The sequence below is a fragment of the Camponotus floridanus genome, unplaced genomic scaffold (genome assembly GCF_003227725.1).
Source record: "Camponotus floridanus strain SB8 unplaced genomic scaffold, Cflo_v7.5 scaffold56, whole genome shotgun sequence".
Classification (NCBI taxonomy): Eukaryota; Metazoa; Arthropoda; class Insecta; order Hymenoptera; family Formicidae; genus Camponotus; species Camponotus floridanus.
The window spans coordinates 434,197-456,300 of NW_020229725.1; the positions used below are offsets into that span (position 1 = coordinate 434,197).

At 39.5% G+C, this 22,104-nt stretch overlaps 1 protein-coding gene across 2 annotated transcripts; it reads left to right on the forward strand.

Annotated features, from left to right (window-relative positions):
• Positions 1–153: 153 nt before the first annotated feature.
• Positions 154–17,795, forward strand: LOC105257495 (ubiquitin carboxyl-terminal hydrolase 3). 2 transcript variants are annotated; one of them, XM_025412774.1, is made up of 7 exons: positions 154–365; positions 1,166–1,630; positions 14,024–14,171; positions 15,323–16,130; positions 16,323–16,568; positions 16,968–17,161; positions 17,588–17,795. In XM_025412774.1, the coding sequence occupies exons 2-7, from the start codon at positions 1,534–1,536 to the stop codon at positions 17,748–17,750; spliced, it is 1,656 nt and encodes a 551-aa protein (XP_025268559.1). In that variant the 5' UTR covers positions 154–365; positions 1,166–1,533; the 3' UTR covers positions 17,751–17,795. The 2 variants fall into 2 exon arrangements, with proteins under 2 accessions (XP_025268559.1, XP_011266452.1); XM_011268150.3 differs by lacking the exons at positions 154–365; positions 1,166–1,630 and adding an exon at positions 4,657–5,338.
• Positions 17,796–22,104: the final 4,309 nt, after the last annotated feature.

Genomic DNA, 22,104 nt, shown 5'->3' on the forward strand with positions numbered 1-22,104 from the left:
AAACTAATCGTCCTTAATCGTTCGATCGCTATGCGAGGCGTAATCATCGGCATACAAGACTACATTTCATAGATTCGCGTCACACACAGACGTATCATTTGTCGCACATGTGCGCGATCATCAGAACCATCGTTGGTTGCATCGCGTCAATTGATCGAAATCGTGTTTCGTTCTTTTTGCCATTTTGCAGCTCCGGCTTAATGCTTTGCGACCGTCCTAGCCTTTGGTATCGTCGCCGGAGGATTACGTTGCCGTTTCAGAGAACTGGTCCTGCCGGCTCGCGATGTTTCTTACAACGTCGAGCGCGATGACGTACCGAGGAAAGACATAGAAGAGCTACATCCCTGACGCCCCGCATCAACCAGGTGCAGCTCGAGTGTTTCTCGGTACCCGAGCGTGCGTCTCTCTCTCTCTCCCGAGGCTCCGATTATCCGACAATGCCACCCTCTCTACGAGCGGAAAGAAGGGATACGATGCGACATCGAGATAGAGAGACCGCTCTCTCTACAGATTTATCGCTCGTCGAATGCATGTATCTCCGTCCAACGGAGAGCGTCATCAAACTAGACGCCTTTCGTCATACTCCTTCACGCGAATCAGCGGCGTCCTACCAATGTAAATTCGCTCGATAAATTCGCTCTGCGCAAACCCGATAGCTCGCGTCCTCGACGAGGGTCGGCCCTGATGGTCGCGAGGCTGCGCGCGACCTAGCGCGCTCCAAGGCTAGGAGCGACCTAGCGCAACCTCGTCGGAGGAAGCGAGAGGGTGCTAGCGGAAGAAAGGGCGCGACGTGAGAGAGAAAGAGAGGAGGACAGCGAGCGGCGGCTCGGGGGACAGGGACGAGGGCTCGTACACGACCAGCGAGAGTCAGTCGACTATTAGTGGTCTCTGCCTTTGGAGGTGGGCCGGCCACCGCAGACCCGAGCTCGACGCAGCTCGGTCGCGCTCGGTCGGCAGTCGGGCCCAGTCGGCGGCACCGCCGTTCCCTTCGTGTTTATTCGTCGGCCCGTTGGCTCGCTCGCTCTCTCTCTTACGTCGCGCCTCTCGTCAGTACGTCGTAAACCGCGCAACGGGAACGACGCTCGCGCGCTATCTCCGTCTCTCTCTCTCTCTCCTCCGGTTTGTGTTTCGCCCGTTTTCATTTCTTTTTTTCTTTTGATTAAAGGCGACGTAACAGTGTCCTCGCTACCATCGCGCTATGTGACGGATATCACGGGGCACCGTAGTGTGTACCCCGCCTCCTCTACGTATCCGTCTCCCTGGATCTACCCCGTTGGCACTGCTCCGATCCCTCTCACCCTTTACCCGAAACGTCTACCTATCTGCCTACCTTACACCCCGCCTCCCTCCTCCATCTCCTCTCCCCCCGTCCCCCTCCCTCCGCCCTTCCCCGCCTGAGCGATCTTTGTCCAGCGCCCCGTGGAAAAAGAGAAAGACGAACCGCCTCGTGAACACTCGTACGACGACGACGACGACGACGAAAACGGCGAGGCGGCCACGAGGGCCTCGTGGAAAAACGTGCCTGGAGGAAACATGGAGTGCCCGCACCTCGCTCAAGGCGTGCAATTTGGTGATGACAATGTCGAGGGATCGAGCTGTGCCGCCAAGGATTTGCCGTTCGTCTGCGCAGGTAGGGACTCGTACAAAGCCCAAGGAGAGAGAGAAAGAGAGCCTTTTACCGATTCTAAGCCAGCTCGAGCGAGATGGGCAGAAGAAAAAAAAATGTTTGCGCGATGGAGAAAGAGACGGATGGATAGATAGGTAGATAGATAGGTGCAGGGAGCCGGCTCGTCTCTCCTCTCTCCTCTCCTCTCCTCTCCTCTCCTCTCCTCTCCTCTCCTCTCCTCTCCTCTCCTTTCTTTCGCTCGGCTCTGTCTCTTGCTCCGCTTTACTCTCCTCTCTTCCTTTCGCGATTACACGGAACGCTCACACATGTACACGCCCGCAGCTCTCTCTCTCTCTCCCCCTCCCTCCCTCCCTCCCTCCCTCCCCCCCGTCTCTTTCTCTCGCACGCCGTCTCTCGTGCTCCGCTCCTCGCCTACGTTCCATCTCTCTCTCTCTCTCTTTCTTTCTCCTCTCTCTCCTCTTCTCTCTCTCTCTCTTTCTTTCTCCTCTCTCTCCTCTTCTCTCTCTCTCTCTCGTGACCCAGGCCCCGGCCGTTCCTCTCACGGCCTTGAGCCGTCGTAGTCGAGACGAGATGGTGCGAATCTCGGCGCTGTTTCCCTCGGGAAAAGCGCAGACAGGTCGCATGCATATTTTCTCGACGCCGCTATCGTCCGCTATTCTCCGTCTGACGCAACGAACGACCGACGGTATCGCGGATCGAACTCATCGCGCGGCTACGCGTGAGCGTGTGTGTGCGCGCGTTCACACGCACACCGTCACGCGTACGCTCTCTTTCTCCCTCGCTCTCTTTCCGAGCGATGTGCACGCGTGAGATGCGAGCGAGCGTGCAAGTGATATAACGTCATCTCGTAGGTGTACGTTCGTATACATATATATATATATATGTGTGTGTGTGTGTGTGTGTGTGTGTATGTGTGTGCGCCTGTCTCGTACAGCATGTTCGCGGTCCCATGGCTCGTTCCGCGCGCGAGAGCGCGACGGCGGCGTGGTTGGCGGTGGTAGAGGTGGTGGAGGTGGCAGCGGTGATGGTGGTGGTGGTGACGGTAGTGATGGTGATGGTGGTGTGCGCGTGTGCATCGTCGTCGTTGTCCTGCTGGGAGTTCTCAGTATGCGACGCGCGGCCGTCATTGGAAAATCAATACCAGACAGCACTAATCAGCTGGCCCTAAAATACATTGTCATTAGAATTCGCCGGCGAACTGACGCTCCGTCGTCTTCAATCCTCTTCGAGACGACTCTTGCGATCCTCTCTTCTCTTCCTCCCGCGAGACGGTTCCTCGTCTGAATTTCGCGACGCCGAGAAGATCGGAAATACGAAAATATATCGTAAAATAGGGAAAGAGCTTGGACCGATCGAAACATCGATGTCGATTTTGCGGTCTGGAGAAAAGAAGGGGCTGCCGGTGACGGATATAGGATTCTCGTCCTTCGAGTCAGACAGTGACATTGGTCGTGCTCGCTGCGAGTTATCGATTTAAAGATACACGGGCAACGGTCATTACAGGGGGATACTATAGAGACACGGGGTCCGTTGCCATAAACATTGATTAAAATTAATCGAGTTTCAATCGATCCCCTCTCTATATCTCTCCAGTGGATTTTTTCAAGTATTGTTTAGCGGAAAAACAGGGAGTTGCGCTGAGAAAAATCGTTGGATTGTATATGATTGAAGGCATTTTGGTTAAATCAAACAAGAATTTCTAGTTTTCATGATAAGACTAAAATAAATAAGATTAAAATGAATCGAGTTTTAATCGACCCCCTCTCTATATCTCTCCAGTGGATTTTTTCAAGTATTGTTTAGCGGAAAAACAGGGAGTTGCGCTGAGAAAAATTGTTGGATTGTATATGATTGAAAGCATTTTGGTTAAATCAAACAAGAATTTCTAGTTATCATGATAAGACTAAAATAAATAAGATTAAAATTAATCGAGTTTCAATCGACCTCCCTCTCTCTATCTCTCTAGTGGATTTTTTCAAATATTGTTTAGCGGAAAAACAGGGAGTCGCACTGAGAAAAATCGTTGGATTGTACCAAGACGTATATGATTGAAGGCATTTTGGTTAAATCAAACAAGAATTTCTAGTTTTCATGATAAGACTCGATTTTTTATAACTAGAACATTTAATAGATTTTATTATAAGGATTTGATTAGTATTTTCTGGTTGAATCAATACAATTTCTTGTTGCATTAACTTCTTTGCTGGAATTCAAAATATTAAACAGACTTTTGAGATTAGATGGACAAAATTTTAGACGACTTGGTATTGGCGAGTTTAGTATTATTAACCAGAAAATTTGGTAAATTTTACAAAAAGAAATTAATCAGATTCATCTGGTAATTCCTACAAGAATTCTGGTTCGTCCATTTTCCAATAGACATACTGGTTGAATCCAAAATTCTAATTAATGCAACCAGATTTTTTTCTCAGTGCACTGTTTATCAGTTTAATTTCTAACAAACTGCATTTAAAATAATTTATTCAATAATCTGAATTAAATTTATCCAATAATCGTGTTGGAATTCAGAATATTAAATAGATTTTTGCGATTAAATGGAAAAAATTTTAGACGACTTGGTGCTGGTGAGTTTAGTATTATTAACCAGAAAATTTGGTAAATTTTACAGAAAGAAATTAATCAGATTCATCTGGTAATTCCTACAAGAATTCTGGTTCGTCCATTTTCCAACAGACGTACTGGTTGAATCCAAAATTCTAATTAATGTAACCAGATTTTTTTCTCAGTGCACTGTCAGTTTGATTTCTAACAAACTGAATTTAAAATAATTTATTCAATAATCTGAATTAAATTTATCCAATAATCGTGTTGGAATTCAGAATATTAAACAGATTTTTGCGATTAGATGGAAACAATTTTAGACGACTTGGTGCTGGTGAGTTTAGTATTATTGACCAGAAAATTTGGTAAATTTCACAGGAAGAAATTAATCAGATTCATCTGATAATTCCTACAAGAATTCTGATTCGTCCATTTTCCAACAGACATACTGGTCGAATCTATCAGAATTCTAATGAATGCAACCAGATTTCTTTTCAGTGCGTCAAAGTGTCATTAGCATTAGACGACATTGCGAAACAATGATTCAGCGGAGCCGAAAACACAATAACTCGCGTTATCATCGCAGGCAGTCAGTCAGTTTCTAGATTACAGAACTCGGAGCAGCGGATAAGTGTTATCGCTGACCGCGCGAGTCCGCGTTAAAGTGACGGCTTTTACGAGACAATGCACGACTCGACGGAGACTGGAAGAGGGGTGGGGGAGAAAGGAGAGCAGACGGACGACGGCGATCGTTCGAGAAGAGCAAGCCGCCCTCGGAGGCCGTGAAATCCACGGTGATGGCCACGACCGACGAGAGAGAAAAAGAGAGACAAAGAGAGACAGAGGAGGGCTCGTTATTCCCCGAATCCTGGTGCAATCCTCTCCGCGCTTCTCTCTCGCGTCGGAGCTCCTTCCTTTCTCTTTACGCGACCTCGGGACTATATTTATCCGAAACGTACGTGTTTTTTCTTCCCTTACGCATTTACCGCTCTCCTACCTCCTATCCCCTGCGCCTACTCCCCTCTTTGTCCTGAAACCCCCATAGATCGGCGTGATCGAAAGCAAAGTACGCCAACGACTCCATCCGAGTAAGCTAATTCCGTTCGATGATTCGCGCCTCTTGCCTTCGTGATACCGTCGATATCTTATGTAAGTCGATACCTGGCATCGTTTGCGATGTCTGCTCTTAGAGTGAAATATTATTTTTCCCTCTCTTTCCTTTTTTTTTTTTCATTTTTTTCTACCTCAGATCTCCCGTCTAATTAGACGCAGACAAGAAATTTGATTGATTACAGTTGCTAAGGACGAATTATTTGCTTATTTTTTAAATCAGAAAAAATGATGACTGTATCTCTGATTAATCAAAGCTCAAGTAAAGAAATAATAAAAATACTAGCTTATTTCTCGACCATAAAAAAAAATACAAAATATAATCATAAAAAAATTTATATAATCTTATATACTTTTCCGTATTAAGATAATCAGTCTAAAGCAAACGTAATCAGTTTCGATCGAATCTTTCTCATTTATTACGCGCGATCGATCTCGTCGAGTCGATTATTACAACTTTTTCAACGGAAATAGGACCAGAAATGGACAAGTAATACATAACTGGCTATTTAATTCGCGACCGGCTTTCGTACCACGGTTGCAATTCTCAAGCCAGTCGCTCGTTACGAGTCGTGGTGCCATCGTCTTTCTTCTCGCCGCGAAATGGCAGGGAGGGGGAATCGGTAGGAAGCGTAACAGTCGGCGCAAAAGAAACAGGCTGCCATCAATTTCGGGCGTGGGCAACGAAGAGAAACGTAGATCGAGAAACGACTCTGCAGAGTCCGATGACATCAGAGCAAGTTTTCTGGTTAACGTCCAACTTTTAGCATTTTGACAATTAACCGTACCATTTTTAATTACGTTTAAATCAGCTTTTGAAATATTTTTCAGTGTGCAAATTGCACACACCGAAAAATTGCAGCGCAATGCAAATGTGAAACAGTAAGGATTAAACGTTGTATCAAAAATCTGTGGTATATTTCCGTCGAGCTTCGTGTGAGCTTCGATATTTCTCGAACGATATAAAAAAAGTCTTTTCGATTTATTCGTAGATAGGTATAAATTGCAAATACGATTATTCCTTTTTTTCGTAAATTATCATAATAAAAGGAACAGCATTATATTGAAATAGACAAAAATTAAAGAACTAATATGCGAGTATTTTATCATTGTTCAATAAAAAAATGCTGCAACTTCGATTAATGTAACCATGATAAATCGACGATGCGTAACAAATACCAATCAAGTTTTATCTTAAATGGGAACAGTTATCTATTAGTTAATGGAAAAATAGAGAGAAAGCGAGAGAGGAGAAATGAACTCCCAAATGTCCGGTTACATGCATCAACAATAGTCTCACGTTCTCTTATTCATACCGATTTTTTCCTACATCAGTAACTTTGAAGGAAGGAAGATGCTCGTCTATTATTATGTTTATCAGATGAATGAAGAATAGCTGTTCATTGTTGATATTTTAAATCCTGATACGAGGAACTAGTATATTGTGGAGATTTATCAAAACTTTAGAGATATTTAATATCTGATAGACACAATAAATAACACATATATATAATACAAATAATAGAGGAGAGGGATACGTCACTGGCAATGACTCAGTATCCCGACGAATGGATGGATGGACGGACGGACGGATGGATGGATGGATGGACGAACGTGTACTTTCCTCTTCGCGAATATTTGATTACTCAACACGATGCTATCGGCGATAGTCGCTGTATCTGTAATGCTTTCGGCGATCTGTTGCCATGGCCATCTGCCAAGGATGGCCATCGACACGTAGATATAAAAAAAGTATTGATTCCAAAATCAAGTTCTTTTTATTTCACCTTTAATGTAGGGATTTGCAAATTCCTTGAAGTTGCACCTACATCTGTGAAATTATTCAAAGAATAATGATACAAATTTTAATTTTTATTAATAATTATCAGAAATGTGTGTGTTATTATTTTTAATTTCTATTCTCACAATTTTATCGTAAAAATGATTCGCGTAATATTTCAGATTTCCATCTTTCATGTGTGATTTCTATTCATCCCTACACTGAGGAAAAAATTTTTTTGAATCAAATAAATTTGTTTTCTTGAAACTTTTGCTCTAAATGGAAGGAATTGTTTATTTCATTTAAGCAAAAGCATTTAATTTTAATTAAATATGTATGCTATATTAAGTACATTATTTTCATTTATATATTTTTTATATTTAAATACTATTTTCGTAAAATATATACCATAATTTATTAAATTAAATATATTATTTTTTTAAATTAAAAAATGTAAAATTTTTGGAAATAAAAAATGTCTTAATAAATATTTTGTAAAATTAAAATATAAAAATACTTAATTAAAAATTATATTTTCTTAAGCATATATATATTTATAAACATATATAAATAAATACTTAACTTAAGCAAAGTAGCAAATAGCTTAAGTAGCTTTCTTGAGTTAACTAAAATTTTTTTATTTCAAGATAATTTTTTCCTCAGTATACAAAACTTTCGATATCGTATCGTGATTTATATTTTTTGACGATGCAATATTTATCTTCATTTCCAATTATATAAATTCACTAATATCGCTTAATAGCAAACATTTATTCGTTGTAACGTCAAAGATTATGAATTTCGATGAGCAAAAAGCATCGAGAGCTTTTGAGAAATTTCCTCATCGTATCTCATCTCGAGAAGACACGTCAACGAGGACATCGCGTCACGATTAGCGTTGATTAGCGTCGCGAGAAGCCGGGCGAGAGAGCGGTTCATGCTCGGCGAATCGCGACGTATCCGGCGGCGGATCGATTTAAATACCTCGGCGAAATCGCGTCGCGGAGGTGTGCGCTCCCCGCGCCGGCTGAGCGCGAGTGAGAGAGCGAGAGAGAGAGAGAGATAGAAATGGAGAGAGAGAGAGAGAAAAGTATCGCCCCTTACGCACTATAAAAGGACCCTCGCGTCCGCGCCGCCGCCCCTCTTCCGCCGCCGCTTTTCCTGCGCTCCGCTGCTGTTGCTGCGCCGGCTGCTGTTGCTAGTGCTGGCTGCATGCCTTCGACTACGGCATTGCAAAATCGATAATCGCGCCGTTGCTAATCCGATAGCTCGTTGCGAGAGAGCGGGGACGCTTATTACTTCGATACCGTTCTCCTAGCGCGGATACTTTGCTCGTGATATCGAACACCTCTTTGACATTGACAGCTTGTCTTTTTTATGACGGATATATTGGCGTTGATAAGCCTTCTAGCCTATCGGATGGTACGCGTAGGTGTGTTAAAAAATATTAATAATTCTTTCGAGATAACATTTTTGCATGACGCGGAAAGAAATATGCGATAAGATTTTGTATACATGAAATTGTGACTTGTACTCTCTCTCACGCAGCTATAAAATCTTCAGAGGGAAATGTCATGGTTTATTTCAGCCACGATAATTTTTAATAACTTATGCATTTAATGTATAAGGGAATATTTAAAGATTTATATCATTTTACTTAAAATTATCTTAAGGATGTTTTGTATGTACAATCCCAGCAAAAAGTAGCTGAAAATCAATATTGACGAATATATCCACTTTTGGTATATTTTGAGTATGAGAAATTGTGTGGAATATTACAATTTGATCTTGAGCATTTTTTAATATTTATTGCATTTTTACTGTTGAAACATTCCGAATTTTATTAATCGAAATGATTAACTTTTGGCAGAGAATTTCGCCTTGTGACAGATACATGGCTACACAGAGAAAAATATCATTCTACTGTCAAGGAAAGCGATTACTCAGTTTACTTTTCTTTTTTTAAGTAATAGTTTTCTTCAACAAAGAATATATTCTTGATAACAATCTTAAAATATATTCATCACAAATATTAGAAAATCTAGTTATCATGTATTTCAAAGAAGAATTTATTTTCTCTTCAAGAATATTGTAAAGTTGTATCAAAGAAAAATTAAACTTTCTTTACGTCAACTCTTGTAGCAAGCAAATCAAATTTTTGTTTTTTAATTTAATTTTTAATTTAATATTCTTGACTAAAATACTGCACTTACTAAAATTCAGAATATATTCAATTAAATTTAATGCTTGTGGTAAACTTATAATATATTTGCGGATATACAAACTTATGATATACTTAAAATAAATAATATTTACTTCAATACAGTATACATTTTTCTTTGTGTAACTTCATTAAATTATATTTAATATCTTTTTAACCAGTCAGTATAGTTATATAATATTATTTGATCAAATATTTCCTCTGTATCTAAACTTTCGCAAATTTTAAACAAACTCTGAATATTATTTCCACGTGTTTTTGTCATTTGAATCGACGTGGTTATACATTTCCCATAAGAACACATGTTAATTCGGTGCAAATTAAAATCCTTGTGAACGCTTTAGTGAATCGATTTAAAAATTATACTGAAGATTCTAAACATATGTAAGGACATTCTTTACAATTTTCATTAAATTCTCAATATTTTGAAAATAGCTACAAAACATCCTTAAAATAAAAATAAGGAAAAATAATTCAGTCATAAGGATATTAATTGCATACTAGCATTATATAATTGCCTCTTCGTAAAATTGCTTCATAAAATTTTTGAAAATTTTACTTAATTTCCTCTTTAAACATTTACAGAAGCAACTAGAATTTGAATGGGCAATTTTTGACAATAAATTGGGGTATCGATACCTGACTCTAAATTATCATGCCATCATCAGCAAAGTTTTCTCCTTTTCACTCTCTTAATCATCACTCGCGACACCACTTTTCTGATCGTCGACGAGATAATATCGTCGATTTCGGGTGATAGCGGTGATGACATCGTTGATGTAGGCAGAATCGAGCGAGTCGAAGAAACAAGACGAGGAAAAAATTTGCTTGATATACTCGTTCCTTCGAGCACGCATGAATATTTCCTCCTGCTTATACTTTAACGGTATTTCGCGACTATTAAAACATATTCTCCTGCAATTCTCGTTTTCCTGGTTCATCATCGCCGATGCACGTTCCTTTAATTTCGCGCGCTGATGTAACATTCCTGAAAATACATAAGCTTGAAACTTAATCAGCGTCTCTCTTGAAGATCGTCATCGGTGATTTGAGAACAAAAAAAGACGCAGAATATGTGTTTGCGACACGTATGTCGTCTCTCCTCGGCGTATATCATATTTCCATCTTCGGCTCTTTCCTTACAGAGACCTTACCTTTCCTCGTATATATTCATAAAGTTATAAATGATTCTCGAAAGAGTTTATCGCGAAAAATTTTTTGTTATGTATTTTTTGTTTTTTGTTATGTTATTGAAAAAAAATTTAGAAATTTTAATTTAATATGAATTTTAAATTTAATAAATTTAAGTTTTTTGAAAATATACATATAGGAGGAATGAAAAATTTTTATTTAACTTCGATCGTTCAATAGAATGTTTTTACGTATGCATACAGTATATCTCAGATTGAATTTTTCTTTAAAGAAAGATTTTTTATCGAATTTATCATTTTTTTAAAAAAATACTTCAGGAAAATATACCACATGTACTTTTATTGTATTTTTTTTAATATATAATATTTTTAATATATTTGTTCGCAACTTTCGAAAATAATGTGAAGAAATAATGTCAATTTAAAGCTAAATAAGTAATAAGACATTATTTAATCACTTCCCTCTTGTATTCGATGTCGTTATATTGCGACAAACATTATCATCGTAATAACTGTTATTCTGACGATCCACGAGGAACATCCGCGTACTCGAGAATCTACTAGACCGTTTCATTGAGCAGGCGGACATTGAATGAATGAACAAATGCCGTTGTACGAACGTCATGTATACGATTGGCTGTGAAAATTTATGTATTTTTCGACCGATTCCTTGTGACGTATATGCATTATCTTGCGAAAGAAAATTAAATATTCAAAGTTGTTTCCAACTCGCGTTAGTATATTTCATGTATCTTAAAATAGTAAACAATGTTAATAGTGCTAAACAAACTTTTTTTCTTAGTTTATTCTCACATGTAATGTTAAATTTTGATATTATACATTTCGATATTTATTAATTCATATATTGCTCGATTAATTGATTTTACTCAGCGAACTGCAGTTTTATTTTATTTTTATTTTGTTTACATTTTATTTACTCTTCTCTCTCTCTCTCTCTTATGTATATTATATATATATATAAATATTAAAAAAAAATATATAAAAAATATATTTAAAAAAATATATATATATATATATATTTTTTTTTTATTTTTATAATTTACAAGATAATAAAGACAGTTTAGATATAAAGAAAATTTAAAATTAACATATATCAATATATGTTGGATTACATCATTAATGTTGCACAATGAATATTAAAGATTTGATAGAAATGTTTGCATCTATGCTTAGCTATATAATTTACTGCATTAATGTAAGTTTGTCATATTAAACAGCTTCGTCAATGCACTATTAACTTATAAGAATCCGCTTTTCGTTTTTGATATAATCCTAAGAGAATGATTTTAAGTTATTATACATTTTTTTGTAACAGCATATTTTAAAAGTGAACGTTTGAATAATGAAAATTTTATAAGTTTACTAATTTGTCGAAAAGTATAAAACTGTTTTATAAAGACGCTATTTATCGTTTTTATTATGTTTTTATATTGACAAATAAATATATAGCGATGAAAAAAAGAACCTTTTTTTCTACCAATCTCTAAGAAAAATTTACGTGAACTAAAAACTCTCAGACATTCTTTCCTACTTTTTGCCAGGAGATTCTCATGGCAACGAGTCACTGATTAAAACATGCCGATAGAGCACTAGGTGTGTTTTAAGGCTTCCTTACATCGGCACGCCGAAAACGAACACGACGTCTCAGATAGGAACGACCTTCGACGAGATCGGATTTCCGTGCACGGACTTTTGGCCGTTTCACTTTTCACGTGTTCGCGTTTTTTAACCTTCATCTAGAAATGTCCCCCTTCTCTCGGTCTCCATGCCGTATAAGATTACGCCGTTGTTCGCGAATGCTGGATAATCGGTCGCCTTGAGAAGAATAGGGGAGAGAGAGAGAGAGAGAGAGAGAGAGAGAGAGAGAGAGAGAAAGGAGGAGAGAGAGGGAGAGAGAGAGAGAGATATCACGTGCCTATTATATAGTTTTCGACACGAATTCGTGAATTCGTCTGTATATGCTTTGCATATTTGTAAACCGATGACGAATTTACTCTTTCCCATCAGTTGATTCAAGCTATGTAGCTATGGATGTATTCCTCTCGTTAATCATTTTATTGTACATGTGATAATTATATCATTAATTATTTATATTTTCGTTAATTATTTATATCGTTTTTTTATTCAACTCTAATGCAAATTCTTTTCTTACGGAATGTTTATCGAAAGGAATGGACAAGCTTATCTTTAAATCTTGAAATTATTTATTTTCAATTCTCGCACTCGAATCTCTTTCATCAAGCTTGTGTAAAATTCAATAATTCAAAGTTTCTCGTCCCCTGTCGCTTTTGGCGCCTTGATTAACACCATGTTTTCTGTGAGAGGATTTCGAGTGGTCGAAAAAAAAGAAAAAGAAAAAAGAAAAAAAGAATCGCCGGGAATCCGAAGCCCGATGGAATTCCGAGACATTTCGCGATCGATCGACTGCGAAGGGGGTGTGTCGAACCCCCACTCGCCACCGCACCCCTCTTTTACGCGCTCTCTCGAGAATTACGTAAGCTGAGACGAGCCGAAACGCGGCGGGGCCGACTCGTAATTTCGCAACCGCCAGATATATTATACCCTGCGACTGGATGGTTGTCGATTGGTTCGTGCCAGATTGTCGAAAATCACTCTGAGAAAAAAAATATATCGTGCATTGGAAGTCGGTATCATCCGCATATGCATCATTATTGCACAGCCCACTTAATATTAAAGCTGTCTATTGCGATAGATTCTGCAAAGAATCGAATTGTATGAAGGAATAAAAATATAATATAACTGTATTTAATGTTAAAGATGTGCGATATGAATACAAATTGATGTGACTGATGACAAGAATCGAATATGACCATAATTGATATTAATATTTTTCCTGCATGTTTTTTTTTTAATCTTGCGTGGAATGTCATTGCCAGTGCACATAAACATATTAATATCGAATAAATTATTGTAAATTAATCGAATCTGTATATATATTTCCATTTATATTCTTATCAATAATCTTTTTAAAAGGCCACGTTCTTTTATCATCCAGGAAAGAAACAACTATACTTTTTTTTTAGATATATGAACAAAATATGTGAATTTATTTGGTAGCGAATGAATAAGAATATACATATATGTATATCATCTCACAGTATATAATATATATACTCTTTTCTCTCTTTTACATTAAAATTATATTTATATAGTATATTTATTACTATATTTTTTAAATTATATTTACATATTTTTATTATATTTTTAATTATATTTATATTATATTATATTTAATTATATATTTATATTATATTATATTTAATTATATTTAACTATATTTATTACTATATTTATAATTAAAATTATATTTATATACAATATTTTTTAAATTATATTTATATATTTTTCTTATATTTTTAATAATATTTACATCTATATTTATATACATCTTGAAACATTTTTAAATTAAAGCTTGATAAGTTTCTTTCTCGAACGCGATACTTGTCGATACTTTTATTGCTAATAACACAGTTCGTCGAGCTTATTCCGTTACTATTGTCATTAACGTATCGTGTTATTATCGTGCACAGTGTGCGGCACCGAGAAGAGTCCCTGGCTCTGTCTGCACTGCGGGACCGTGCATTGCGGCCGATACGTGGCGGGCCATGCGTTGCAACACTACGAGACTAATACTCAACACTGCGTGTGCATAGACTGTGAGAGCCTGGCAGTATTCTGGTGAGTGCGCCCTCCCTCCTCCTTCTCCCCCTTCGCTTTCACCGCCCTCGCGTGTGCTACTGTCTGCGCGTACATCCCTTCCCCCTTCCTCTCCCCCGTATACTTTGTGTATAAGCCGGTATAATTTCGGCGAGCTAAATTCTCGAAACGAGACACGCGAAAATATGCCTCACATCAGTGTATCGTCGCACAGAAAAAAAAATAAGTGTCAAATCTTAAATACTTAAACTAACGTGTTCATTGTTTCGTACACTGGGTGTATCTTAAAAAGTTCCCACTAGGCAAATAGCGTTATTTCTGATTAAAAACAGAGTCGAAAAGTCCTGAACCATTCTTTTTTCCAAGATTCATTAAATAATTAATCAGATTTAAGTATTAAAAAGATTTCTGAAAAGATGAATTGTTTAAAAATTAACACAAAACAGTTTATTTTTTTGCTTATCTAAATCTTCATATGTTGATAACGAGGAAGTTTGTTCTTTTTATTGGCGCGACTTTACTCATTAATTACTGCTTTATTAAGCATTATGAAAAAAATGATTCAGGACTTTTCGACTCGGTTTTTAATCAAGAATAACGCTATTTGCTTAGTGGGAGCTTTTTAAGATACACCCTGTATACGCAATAATTTATAATCTTCTTAGAAGAATTCAATTATTTTAAATTTCAACAATATTATCGTTTTATTTTAATATTATAATTGTCACCTCAAGAATATATAATTATTTAATTCTACTTTAAGAAAATTATAATCTTTGATTTAAAAATATTATTTTCCATCCAACATTGTTTCTTTTCCATTCAAGAAAATAAATTTTAAATCATGAGGATATATTATTCTCGATTGAACTATATAAAATGGCTTTATTTAAGTAAGCAGTTATTCAAGCAATTATATTTTCCTTAAATTAACGCGATATAATCTCATTTCAAGATTTCCATGTTAAAACTAAATATATTTTCAAGACAAGAATGTCCTTTTTTTCTGTGCGTGCTTTCATATCATGTCAACGAATAAATCTATTCATTGTTACTGAAGCGTAGATGATGTCTTTTTTTTTAAATTTCGTACACCGTGTATTATTGAAAGAGCTCGCCGATGTTATATCGATTCTTACCGGAAATGCTACATTGTACCTCGTTTCTTGTAGTTACACCTGCGACGAGTACGTGGTGAACGACACCACGAGCGGGCAGATCGAGAAGATACGTCGCGTCACCTTCCGCAAAGACGAGCATAAAGAAAATGACGAGAGCTGGAGCACGTCGCCACCCGCGACACCGCCGTCCTCGCGGACGCGCGACAACGGGGGCGATCATGACAACGATCCGGACGCCCTGTGGAAAGCGGAAGTGGTCGTGAGAAACCTGCGGCCGAGGACGGCGCGCAAGAGGCTACACTCGCTGGACGCCAGCAGTGCGGACAATCGGCCAGCCAAACGCCGTAGCTCCAAGAGTACCAAAGAGAAGAAGGTCGTCGGGCTGAGAAATCTCGGTAACACCTGTTTCATGAACGTGGTGCTGCAGTCCTTCAACAACATTAGCCACTTCTGCGAGTACCTCACGCAGATGCCGTGTCTCGAGGGCATCGCGTTCGACGAGTCCACGGGACCACCCACGCATCGCGGTCGAATCGTTACGCCGGGTCGTGCCAAGGAGATGTCCATGAGCGACGCCTTACTTGCCGAGGAACTCCGAAAAGTGCTGCTCGGATTGAGCCTGGGTGGCTCCAATGGCCAGGCCATATCGCCCGAGTGCCTGTTTCTGGCCATTTGGAAGGTCGTGCCGAGATTTCGGGGCTACCAGCAGCAGGACGCCCACGAATTTCTCACCTACATGCTCGACCGACTCCATACCGAACTGTTGCAGCTGCTGCCGAGGCTGGGACACGAGCCTTTGGGATTGCGCGGCAAACAAAGCATCGTCACTGCTGTGTTTGGAGGCACTCTTCTCAGCGTGGTAAGTTGACTCAGCTCGACCCTAGACAGAGAGCCTCGATTGCGCGCGAAACGTGCCGTCCTTGCAGCCTATTTGGCAGGAGGGAATTTCTGCGCTCTCGAGAAACCGATGTCGCTTGTCAAAGTCACGTTCTTCTTCGTTTTCTTCTTGGGAGAAGCGCGGACGAATTATGGATCGCGTTTCCTCGCGCAGGTTCACTGTATGAACTGTCGTACGGACTCGAAGACGCACGAGCCCTTCCAGGACCTCTCGCTGGACATACCGGACAGGCTACAGAGGAGTAGGACGAAGGAGCAGGAGGAAGTATGCAGTCTGACTTACAGTTTGACAAAATTCTTCAAGGTGGAGGAGTTGGCCGACAGCGAGCTCTACTTCTGCGACAATTGCATGGGCAAGCAGAGGTCTACCAAGAGGTTCTGGATACACAGGCTGCCTAACGTGAGTATCACTCTCGTGTTTTTGAGGGAGAATTATTGTGCCATTCAGTAAGAATAGAATTTCATGAGAAAGTGTCATTTCAAATTTTCTTTTTAGAAATTTAGAATCAAGATTTAGAAATTATGTATTTATTCGAGCTAAAATTTTTTTTATATTCAATTTATATATTTTATATTTTTACACCTTATATTCTTCTACCATTTTCTCTGATGTATCGATTTTTTGATATTGTTCTAATTTTACTGCACGGCAATGCATTCGTAGACATGCGTGTCTCGGTCGATATAGTTTGCACGAACAAGGGTGACCTCAAAAGCGAACTTTGAATAGAGAAATACACATCCGAACATAGGACGAACAGCGATCGATGCTCATGTTATTTACGCTCGCTCTTTCCAGGTGTTGTGCCTTCACATTAAAAGATTTAGGTGGTGCAATTCCTATCGCTCGAAGGTGGACACGCAGGTGGATTTCCCGATGGAGTCTCTCGATATGTCTGCGTTCACAGTGCGCGGCATGACCGGGACGAGATTGGGCGCTCAGAATAGTCATCTCTACGACTTGGCTGCCGTTATCGTGCACCATGGTTCTGGGTATGCTCTCCCTTAAATACATGCTCTTAATTAAAATAAATTATTTTACGAGGAGAACATGTATGGGAATTTTTCTCAGTAGCAACTATTGTGCGATACCGATATTTGATAAGATAATACTGCATTGTTCGTTACGTTTATAATCTACACTTGGAAATAATATCTCCAGCGTTTCTCAATAATTGCTAATTGTATTGATATTTGTGAGCGCATTTTTAATTTTTAAAGAAAATCGAGAAATCCTTCAAGTGTATATTTAAGTTTACATTGCGCTATTTCACCAATCATTACATCACGCAATTGTATGTTATATTATAGATATTTTAATCTTTAGATACATGTGTCATAAAAATTTCCATAGCTTTAAGGAAAAGAGTTTGATAAAAATGTGACGCGGAGAATTTGATATTAAAACTTGTGTTACAGTGCCGGTACTGGACATTACACTGCCTTTGCTGTGCATGACGGTCAGTGGTTCCATTTCAACGACAGCTCCGTACGTCCGGCGACTACCGATGCTGTCGCTAAATGTAAGCCTTACATTCTGTTCTACGTGCGGAGAGAGTTCTCCATTCCGCCCCCATTGTGACGTCGTTTCTCCGACAAGAAGCCCCGTCCTGGCAGTGCGAGCCTCGACGACGATGACGATGATGTGGACGTGGAGCGAACGAAAGAGGACTGAGCGAACGTTCCTTGCGAATCTCGCGAACAAGCAAGCGGAAAGAACAAGAGATCACCGTATCGCTCCTCGAGCGCCTCGAGATCGAAAGACGAAGATTCGTCCGCTTATCGCATATATTAATGATTGCTCATCGTTGCCAAATCGTACAATCTCGTTGAAAGCGTAATTCGTCTGCGTTCGTTATCGCGTCTTGACAAACAACGACCTTTGAGACGCGATTAGGATAACCGGTTATAAATAATAATCGCTCCGCACATAAGTCGCTTGAACGCATCGCGTTCCTCCTTATGCTTTATCAGACGTGATAAAGATAATTCGCGCAACTCTCGAATGTCTGCGAAAAAGATTGTCAGTATGCAAGTGTACGTATCGCGTCACAGATTATTCTTGCAATCTTTCCCATCACATTTGTTTCTTTTTTTGTTATCGAAAGTACTATGGCCTTTCTATTCCATCGTTTTAGAGGAATAGAGCAATTTTCTTTTTTTCAGATTGCATTTTTTTCGTTTCTCAATAAAGTGATCAAGTGATAGAAAAATGTTTTCATATTGAAATTCCAATGTAAAAAGCTCTCGTGCTTTTGCGAACTTATTTATTTTTATCTAAAGTTCATTTACTTGACGCACTTGAATGAGCATCGAATCGTACTATACAAGTTACTCGTTAAAAAAAGCAAGATGCGGAGAAGGCGAAAAGGCGAGAGCGAGCGTTACGATGTATGATTGATGCCGGACACGCATGCGTATCGTGTCAATGTACGTAGCACGCATGCGGTCACACGTGTACGTGGAGGTGCGCGATTGTATGCGAAGCGTGTGCTGGCGGGCGAAGCTTCTCTTCCTTTCTCGGTAATGGCTGAAGGAAGAAGAAAAGAGAAAGAAAGACAGACGGAGAGAGGAAAAGAAGGAAAGATGGATGGCAGCGCTCGAGGTGAATCGCGGAAACGCATTGCCTTTAGCGTCGATTTTCTTACTTTACGCTCTTACGCGGCGGCGGCCGTCAAACCGCCCTTCCCCCTCCCCCTCCCCCCGCCCCTATCCTTGGTCGGATCGATTAAAGCCCTCCTCGATAGCGGAATAATCGCGTTCCTCGTGTGTAGTTTCTAAAACGCGAAAACGACTGGTCTTCTCGGTAGATAGATCTTTTTCTAGGCTTAGCGCACGCGGCATCGTTGTTTCGAGGGAGCTGATGAAGCAAATACCGTATAGGGCCAACACAGCGTTACTTCTCAAGCGACAGCCTCCTTCTATTCTCCCTTTCCCGTCTCCCAGATCCGTGTCTCGTTCCTCTCTGCGTTCCTTCGTCGTACATGCGTTGTACATCCCATATATACTCACGCACGCATACACACGCGCAACGTATATGTGTTGATGCACGTGTACATACGTGTACATGCATGAATGTCACGCGTCCAGGTCCTTTTATCCTTTCCCCTTCCCCGCTCCTCGATTCCTCTTCCTCTCACGAAAGGCTCTCGAACGACTATTATGTGATTATTTAAAGACTTATTTTTTCTATAATGATAACGATAATAATAATAAGTTAATGCGTAGCGAAGAAACGTTTTATTAAGGCGATAAACTGCGATAACTGCGCATCTTTGGCAAAGACTTACTCCTCGTGTATGAATATGACGTACAGAAGTAAGCGTGCAGCAACAATATTATTGAGAACAAGTGAAATATGTACGAACGGCGAATAAATAAAGAAAACACATGAATCGATGATACGCTTCGATTATGTGTTACCGAAGCTCTCTCCGATTATCAATCCTCAATATTTGATATCCTAAATATTTTTCGATTTTTACATTCATACATTTCTTGTGCGCTTTCTGTTTATTCATTTGGAATATTGATCGACTATTTTTCCTTTTTATCAGTCGCACATGTAATGAGTGGATTTCAAAGTTGAAATAATACTTTTGTTAACTATTTTAAAATTATTTTAAATTAAAATTATTTTAAATTATTTTAAATTAAAACTATTTAAAATTATTTTAAATTAAAATTATTTTAAATTAAAACTATTTAAAATTATTTTAAATTAAAACTATTTAAAATTATACGTAAAGTGCTATATAAAATGCGTTATAAGATCTAAGTATTATATTTTAATTCCGACTAATGCTATATGTACACAAAATTTAAAAAAAAAAATATTAAATATTACTGCATGTGAAAATCGTAGCGAGATTGTCGAATGTGAATACTTTCAAATATCGATAGCCGATACTTCCTCTCGGTCGACAACGAAGCCGCGAGTATCGTTGCCATCTGGTGTCTTTCTCAAAAGCACTAGAACTGGAGAATACACACCTGAGTGGAAATATCAGTTGTCGATACCTTTGATTATTTCTACAAAATTGCAAAAATTCATTTCTTTCTTTTCCACAGCAGGAAACCGGATCTCTTCGTTTTCGAAGACGGAACTTGCTCCCTTATTGACGAGCGATACTTGGATGGTGCGATTATACGACAAAGTCTCCAGCAGAGACAACCGATCGGGTCTTCTGTATCTTCAGGTATGGCAATTGAGGGAATCTTTTGGTCGATACTCTGTTTACCTTGCTCATCTGACGGTGCTACGTAATCGGAAATCAATACATCGTCTTGCTGTTTCGGAAAATAACTATGATCGACTTTTGACTCCGATAATTTATCGGATTGAAAGTTCTTTGCGAGAAAAATCGAATATGGATCTTGCGAAGAATTTTCCTTCGAGTTGTCTGTTTCATTTTTCTTTTGCGATGTGTCATTATCATTCTTAGTATCGGAAGAAAGATCCTTAATATCTTGAATCCACACATTATCCCGATCGTATCGCCTATAAGGATGTTTCCGAGTGATAGCTTGAAGGTTCTCTGTCTTTTTCAGGGCATTTCCGGAGGGAACAAGGGTGGACGAGGACCTCGCAACACGACAATCAATCCTACGATTGCTCCAAGATTGATCAAGGTTTCCATGAGCTTCCCCCGTTAATGAGTCACCTGAACAGCTGGTCGCTTTGGAATCCACTTGACAAGCGCGATTTTCGTAAATGACCTTGGCCGGTTCCAAAGTTTTATTATCATTTGATTGCTTTGAGGCTTTTCTCAGTTTCGAAGAAAATATTCGCACGAACGCCTTCAATCGGGATTTCGAGGACGATTCAGCCTCCTTTTGTTCCTGCGCAACGCAGCATAGGATATCCTCCATAGTATCTTCCAGACCCGAAGTAGCCAGTCTCGTTATACTGGGATGCATTTGCAACTGATGCAATGACTCCACGATCTTCTCCTTCAACTGATCGTTCGTTTCTTCCGTGCAATCAAGATTCTTATCGGGCAACGGATAATCACTCGTATCTTGATGTTTGCTTGAAAGCGCTGCCGATGCTTCGGAAATCGTAAAGGGGAAACGTTCTTGGCTCTTCTTGTTCCTCTTCAACTCGCAGTTCAAGTTAAATGCCGACAAAGACATCCTAGACGGCTCCTGCTTCTTTCGTATCTGAAACGTCAAATTTTCAGATTGCGCGACTTTCCTGAGTTTCAGATTCGAATCAAGGTTCAACTGATCGCCGGTTAATTCAAGATCATCGCCAGCTTGTTGCTTTCTAGCGCTTGTCTCCATTTCTGATGACGGATTCAACTGAAGGTGTTGAATTGTAAACGGGAAGGATGGATCGCACGTTCTCTCCATCGCTAATTTCAAGTGCTCTTTCGTCCGCGAGTATAATTCCTTGGACTTTTCGGCATTCGCGTTATAGTAATCTTTGTCTTTCACGTCTTCGGCATTTTCTTCATCGTTAATAGACGCGCAGTCGTCCTCCGTTCTCCAAGTGACATTCTCCTCTGCATTCCTGAACGATTCACTCCTCTTGTTTTTAAACTTAAATGGCGATTCAGTGGCGCTTGTGACGTCCACGGTATCCGCGCTCTTCCGAGACACGCTGCGATCTGATCTGGATCGCACATCATCATCGATCTTTGCGTAATCGCGATCGCCGGAATAAGCCGCTTTATTAAAGAGCACAGGCGAGTAAATTTTCCCGCCGGATCTAGCCTCCAGGAAACGCGTTCTATCGTAAACATAATCGCCAAACGGAGTGCTTTGAGGATTCGAGGACATTATAAACTCATGATTGTTGGCTTGATATGATGCAAACGTGCCTGATTTAATCTCGATATCTTCGTCATCCATCTTTCTCGATTTCAGCGAAGAATCCTGTTCGCGAACTTGACAGGGCGATGGGTCCATGTTTGATCGTCGACCGACGACGC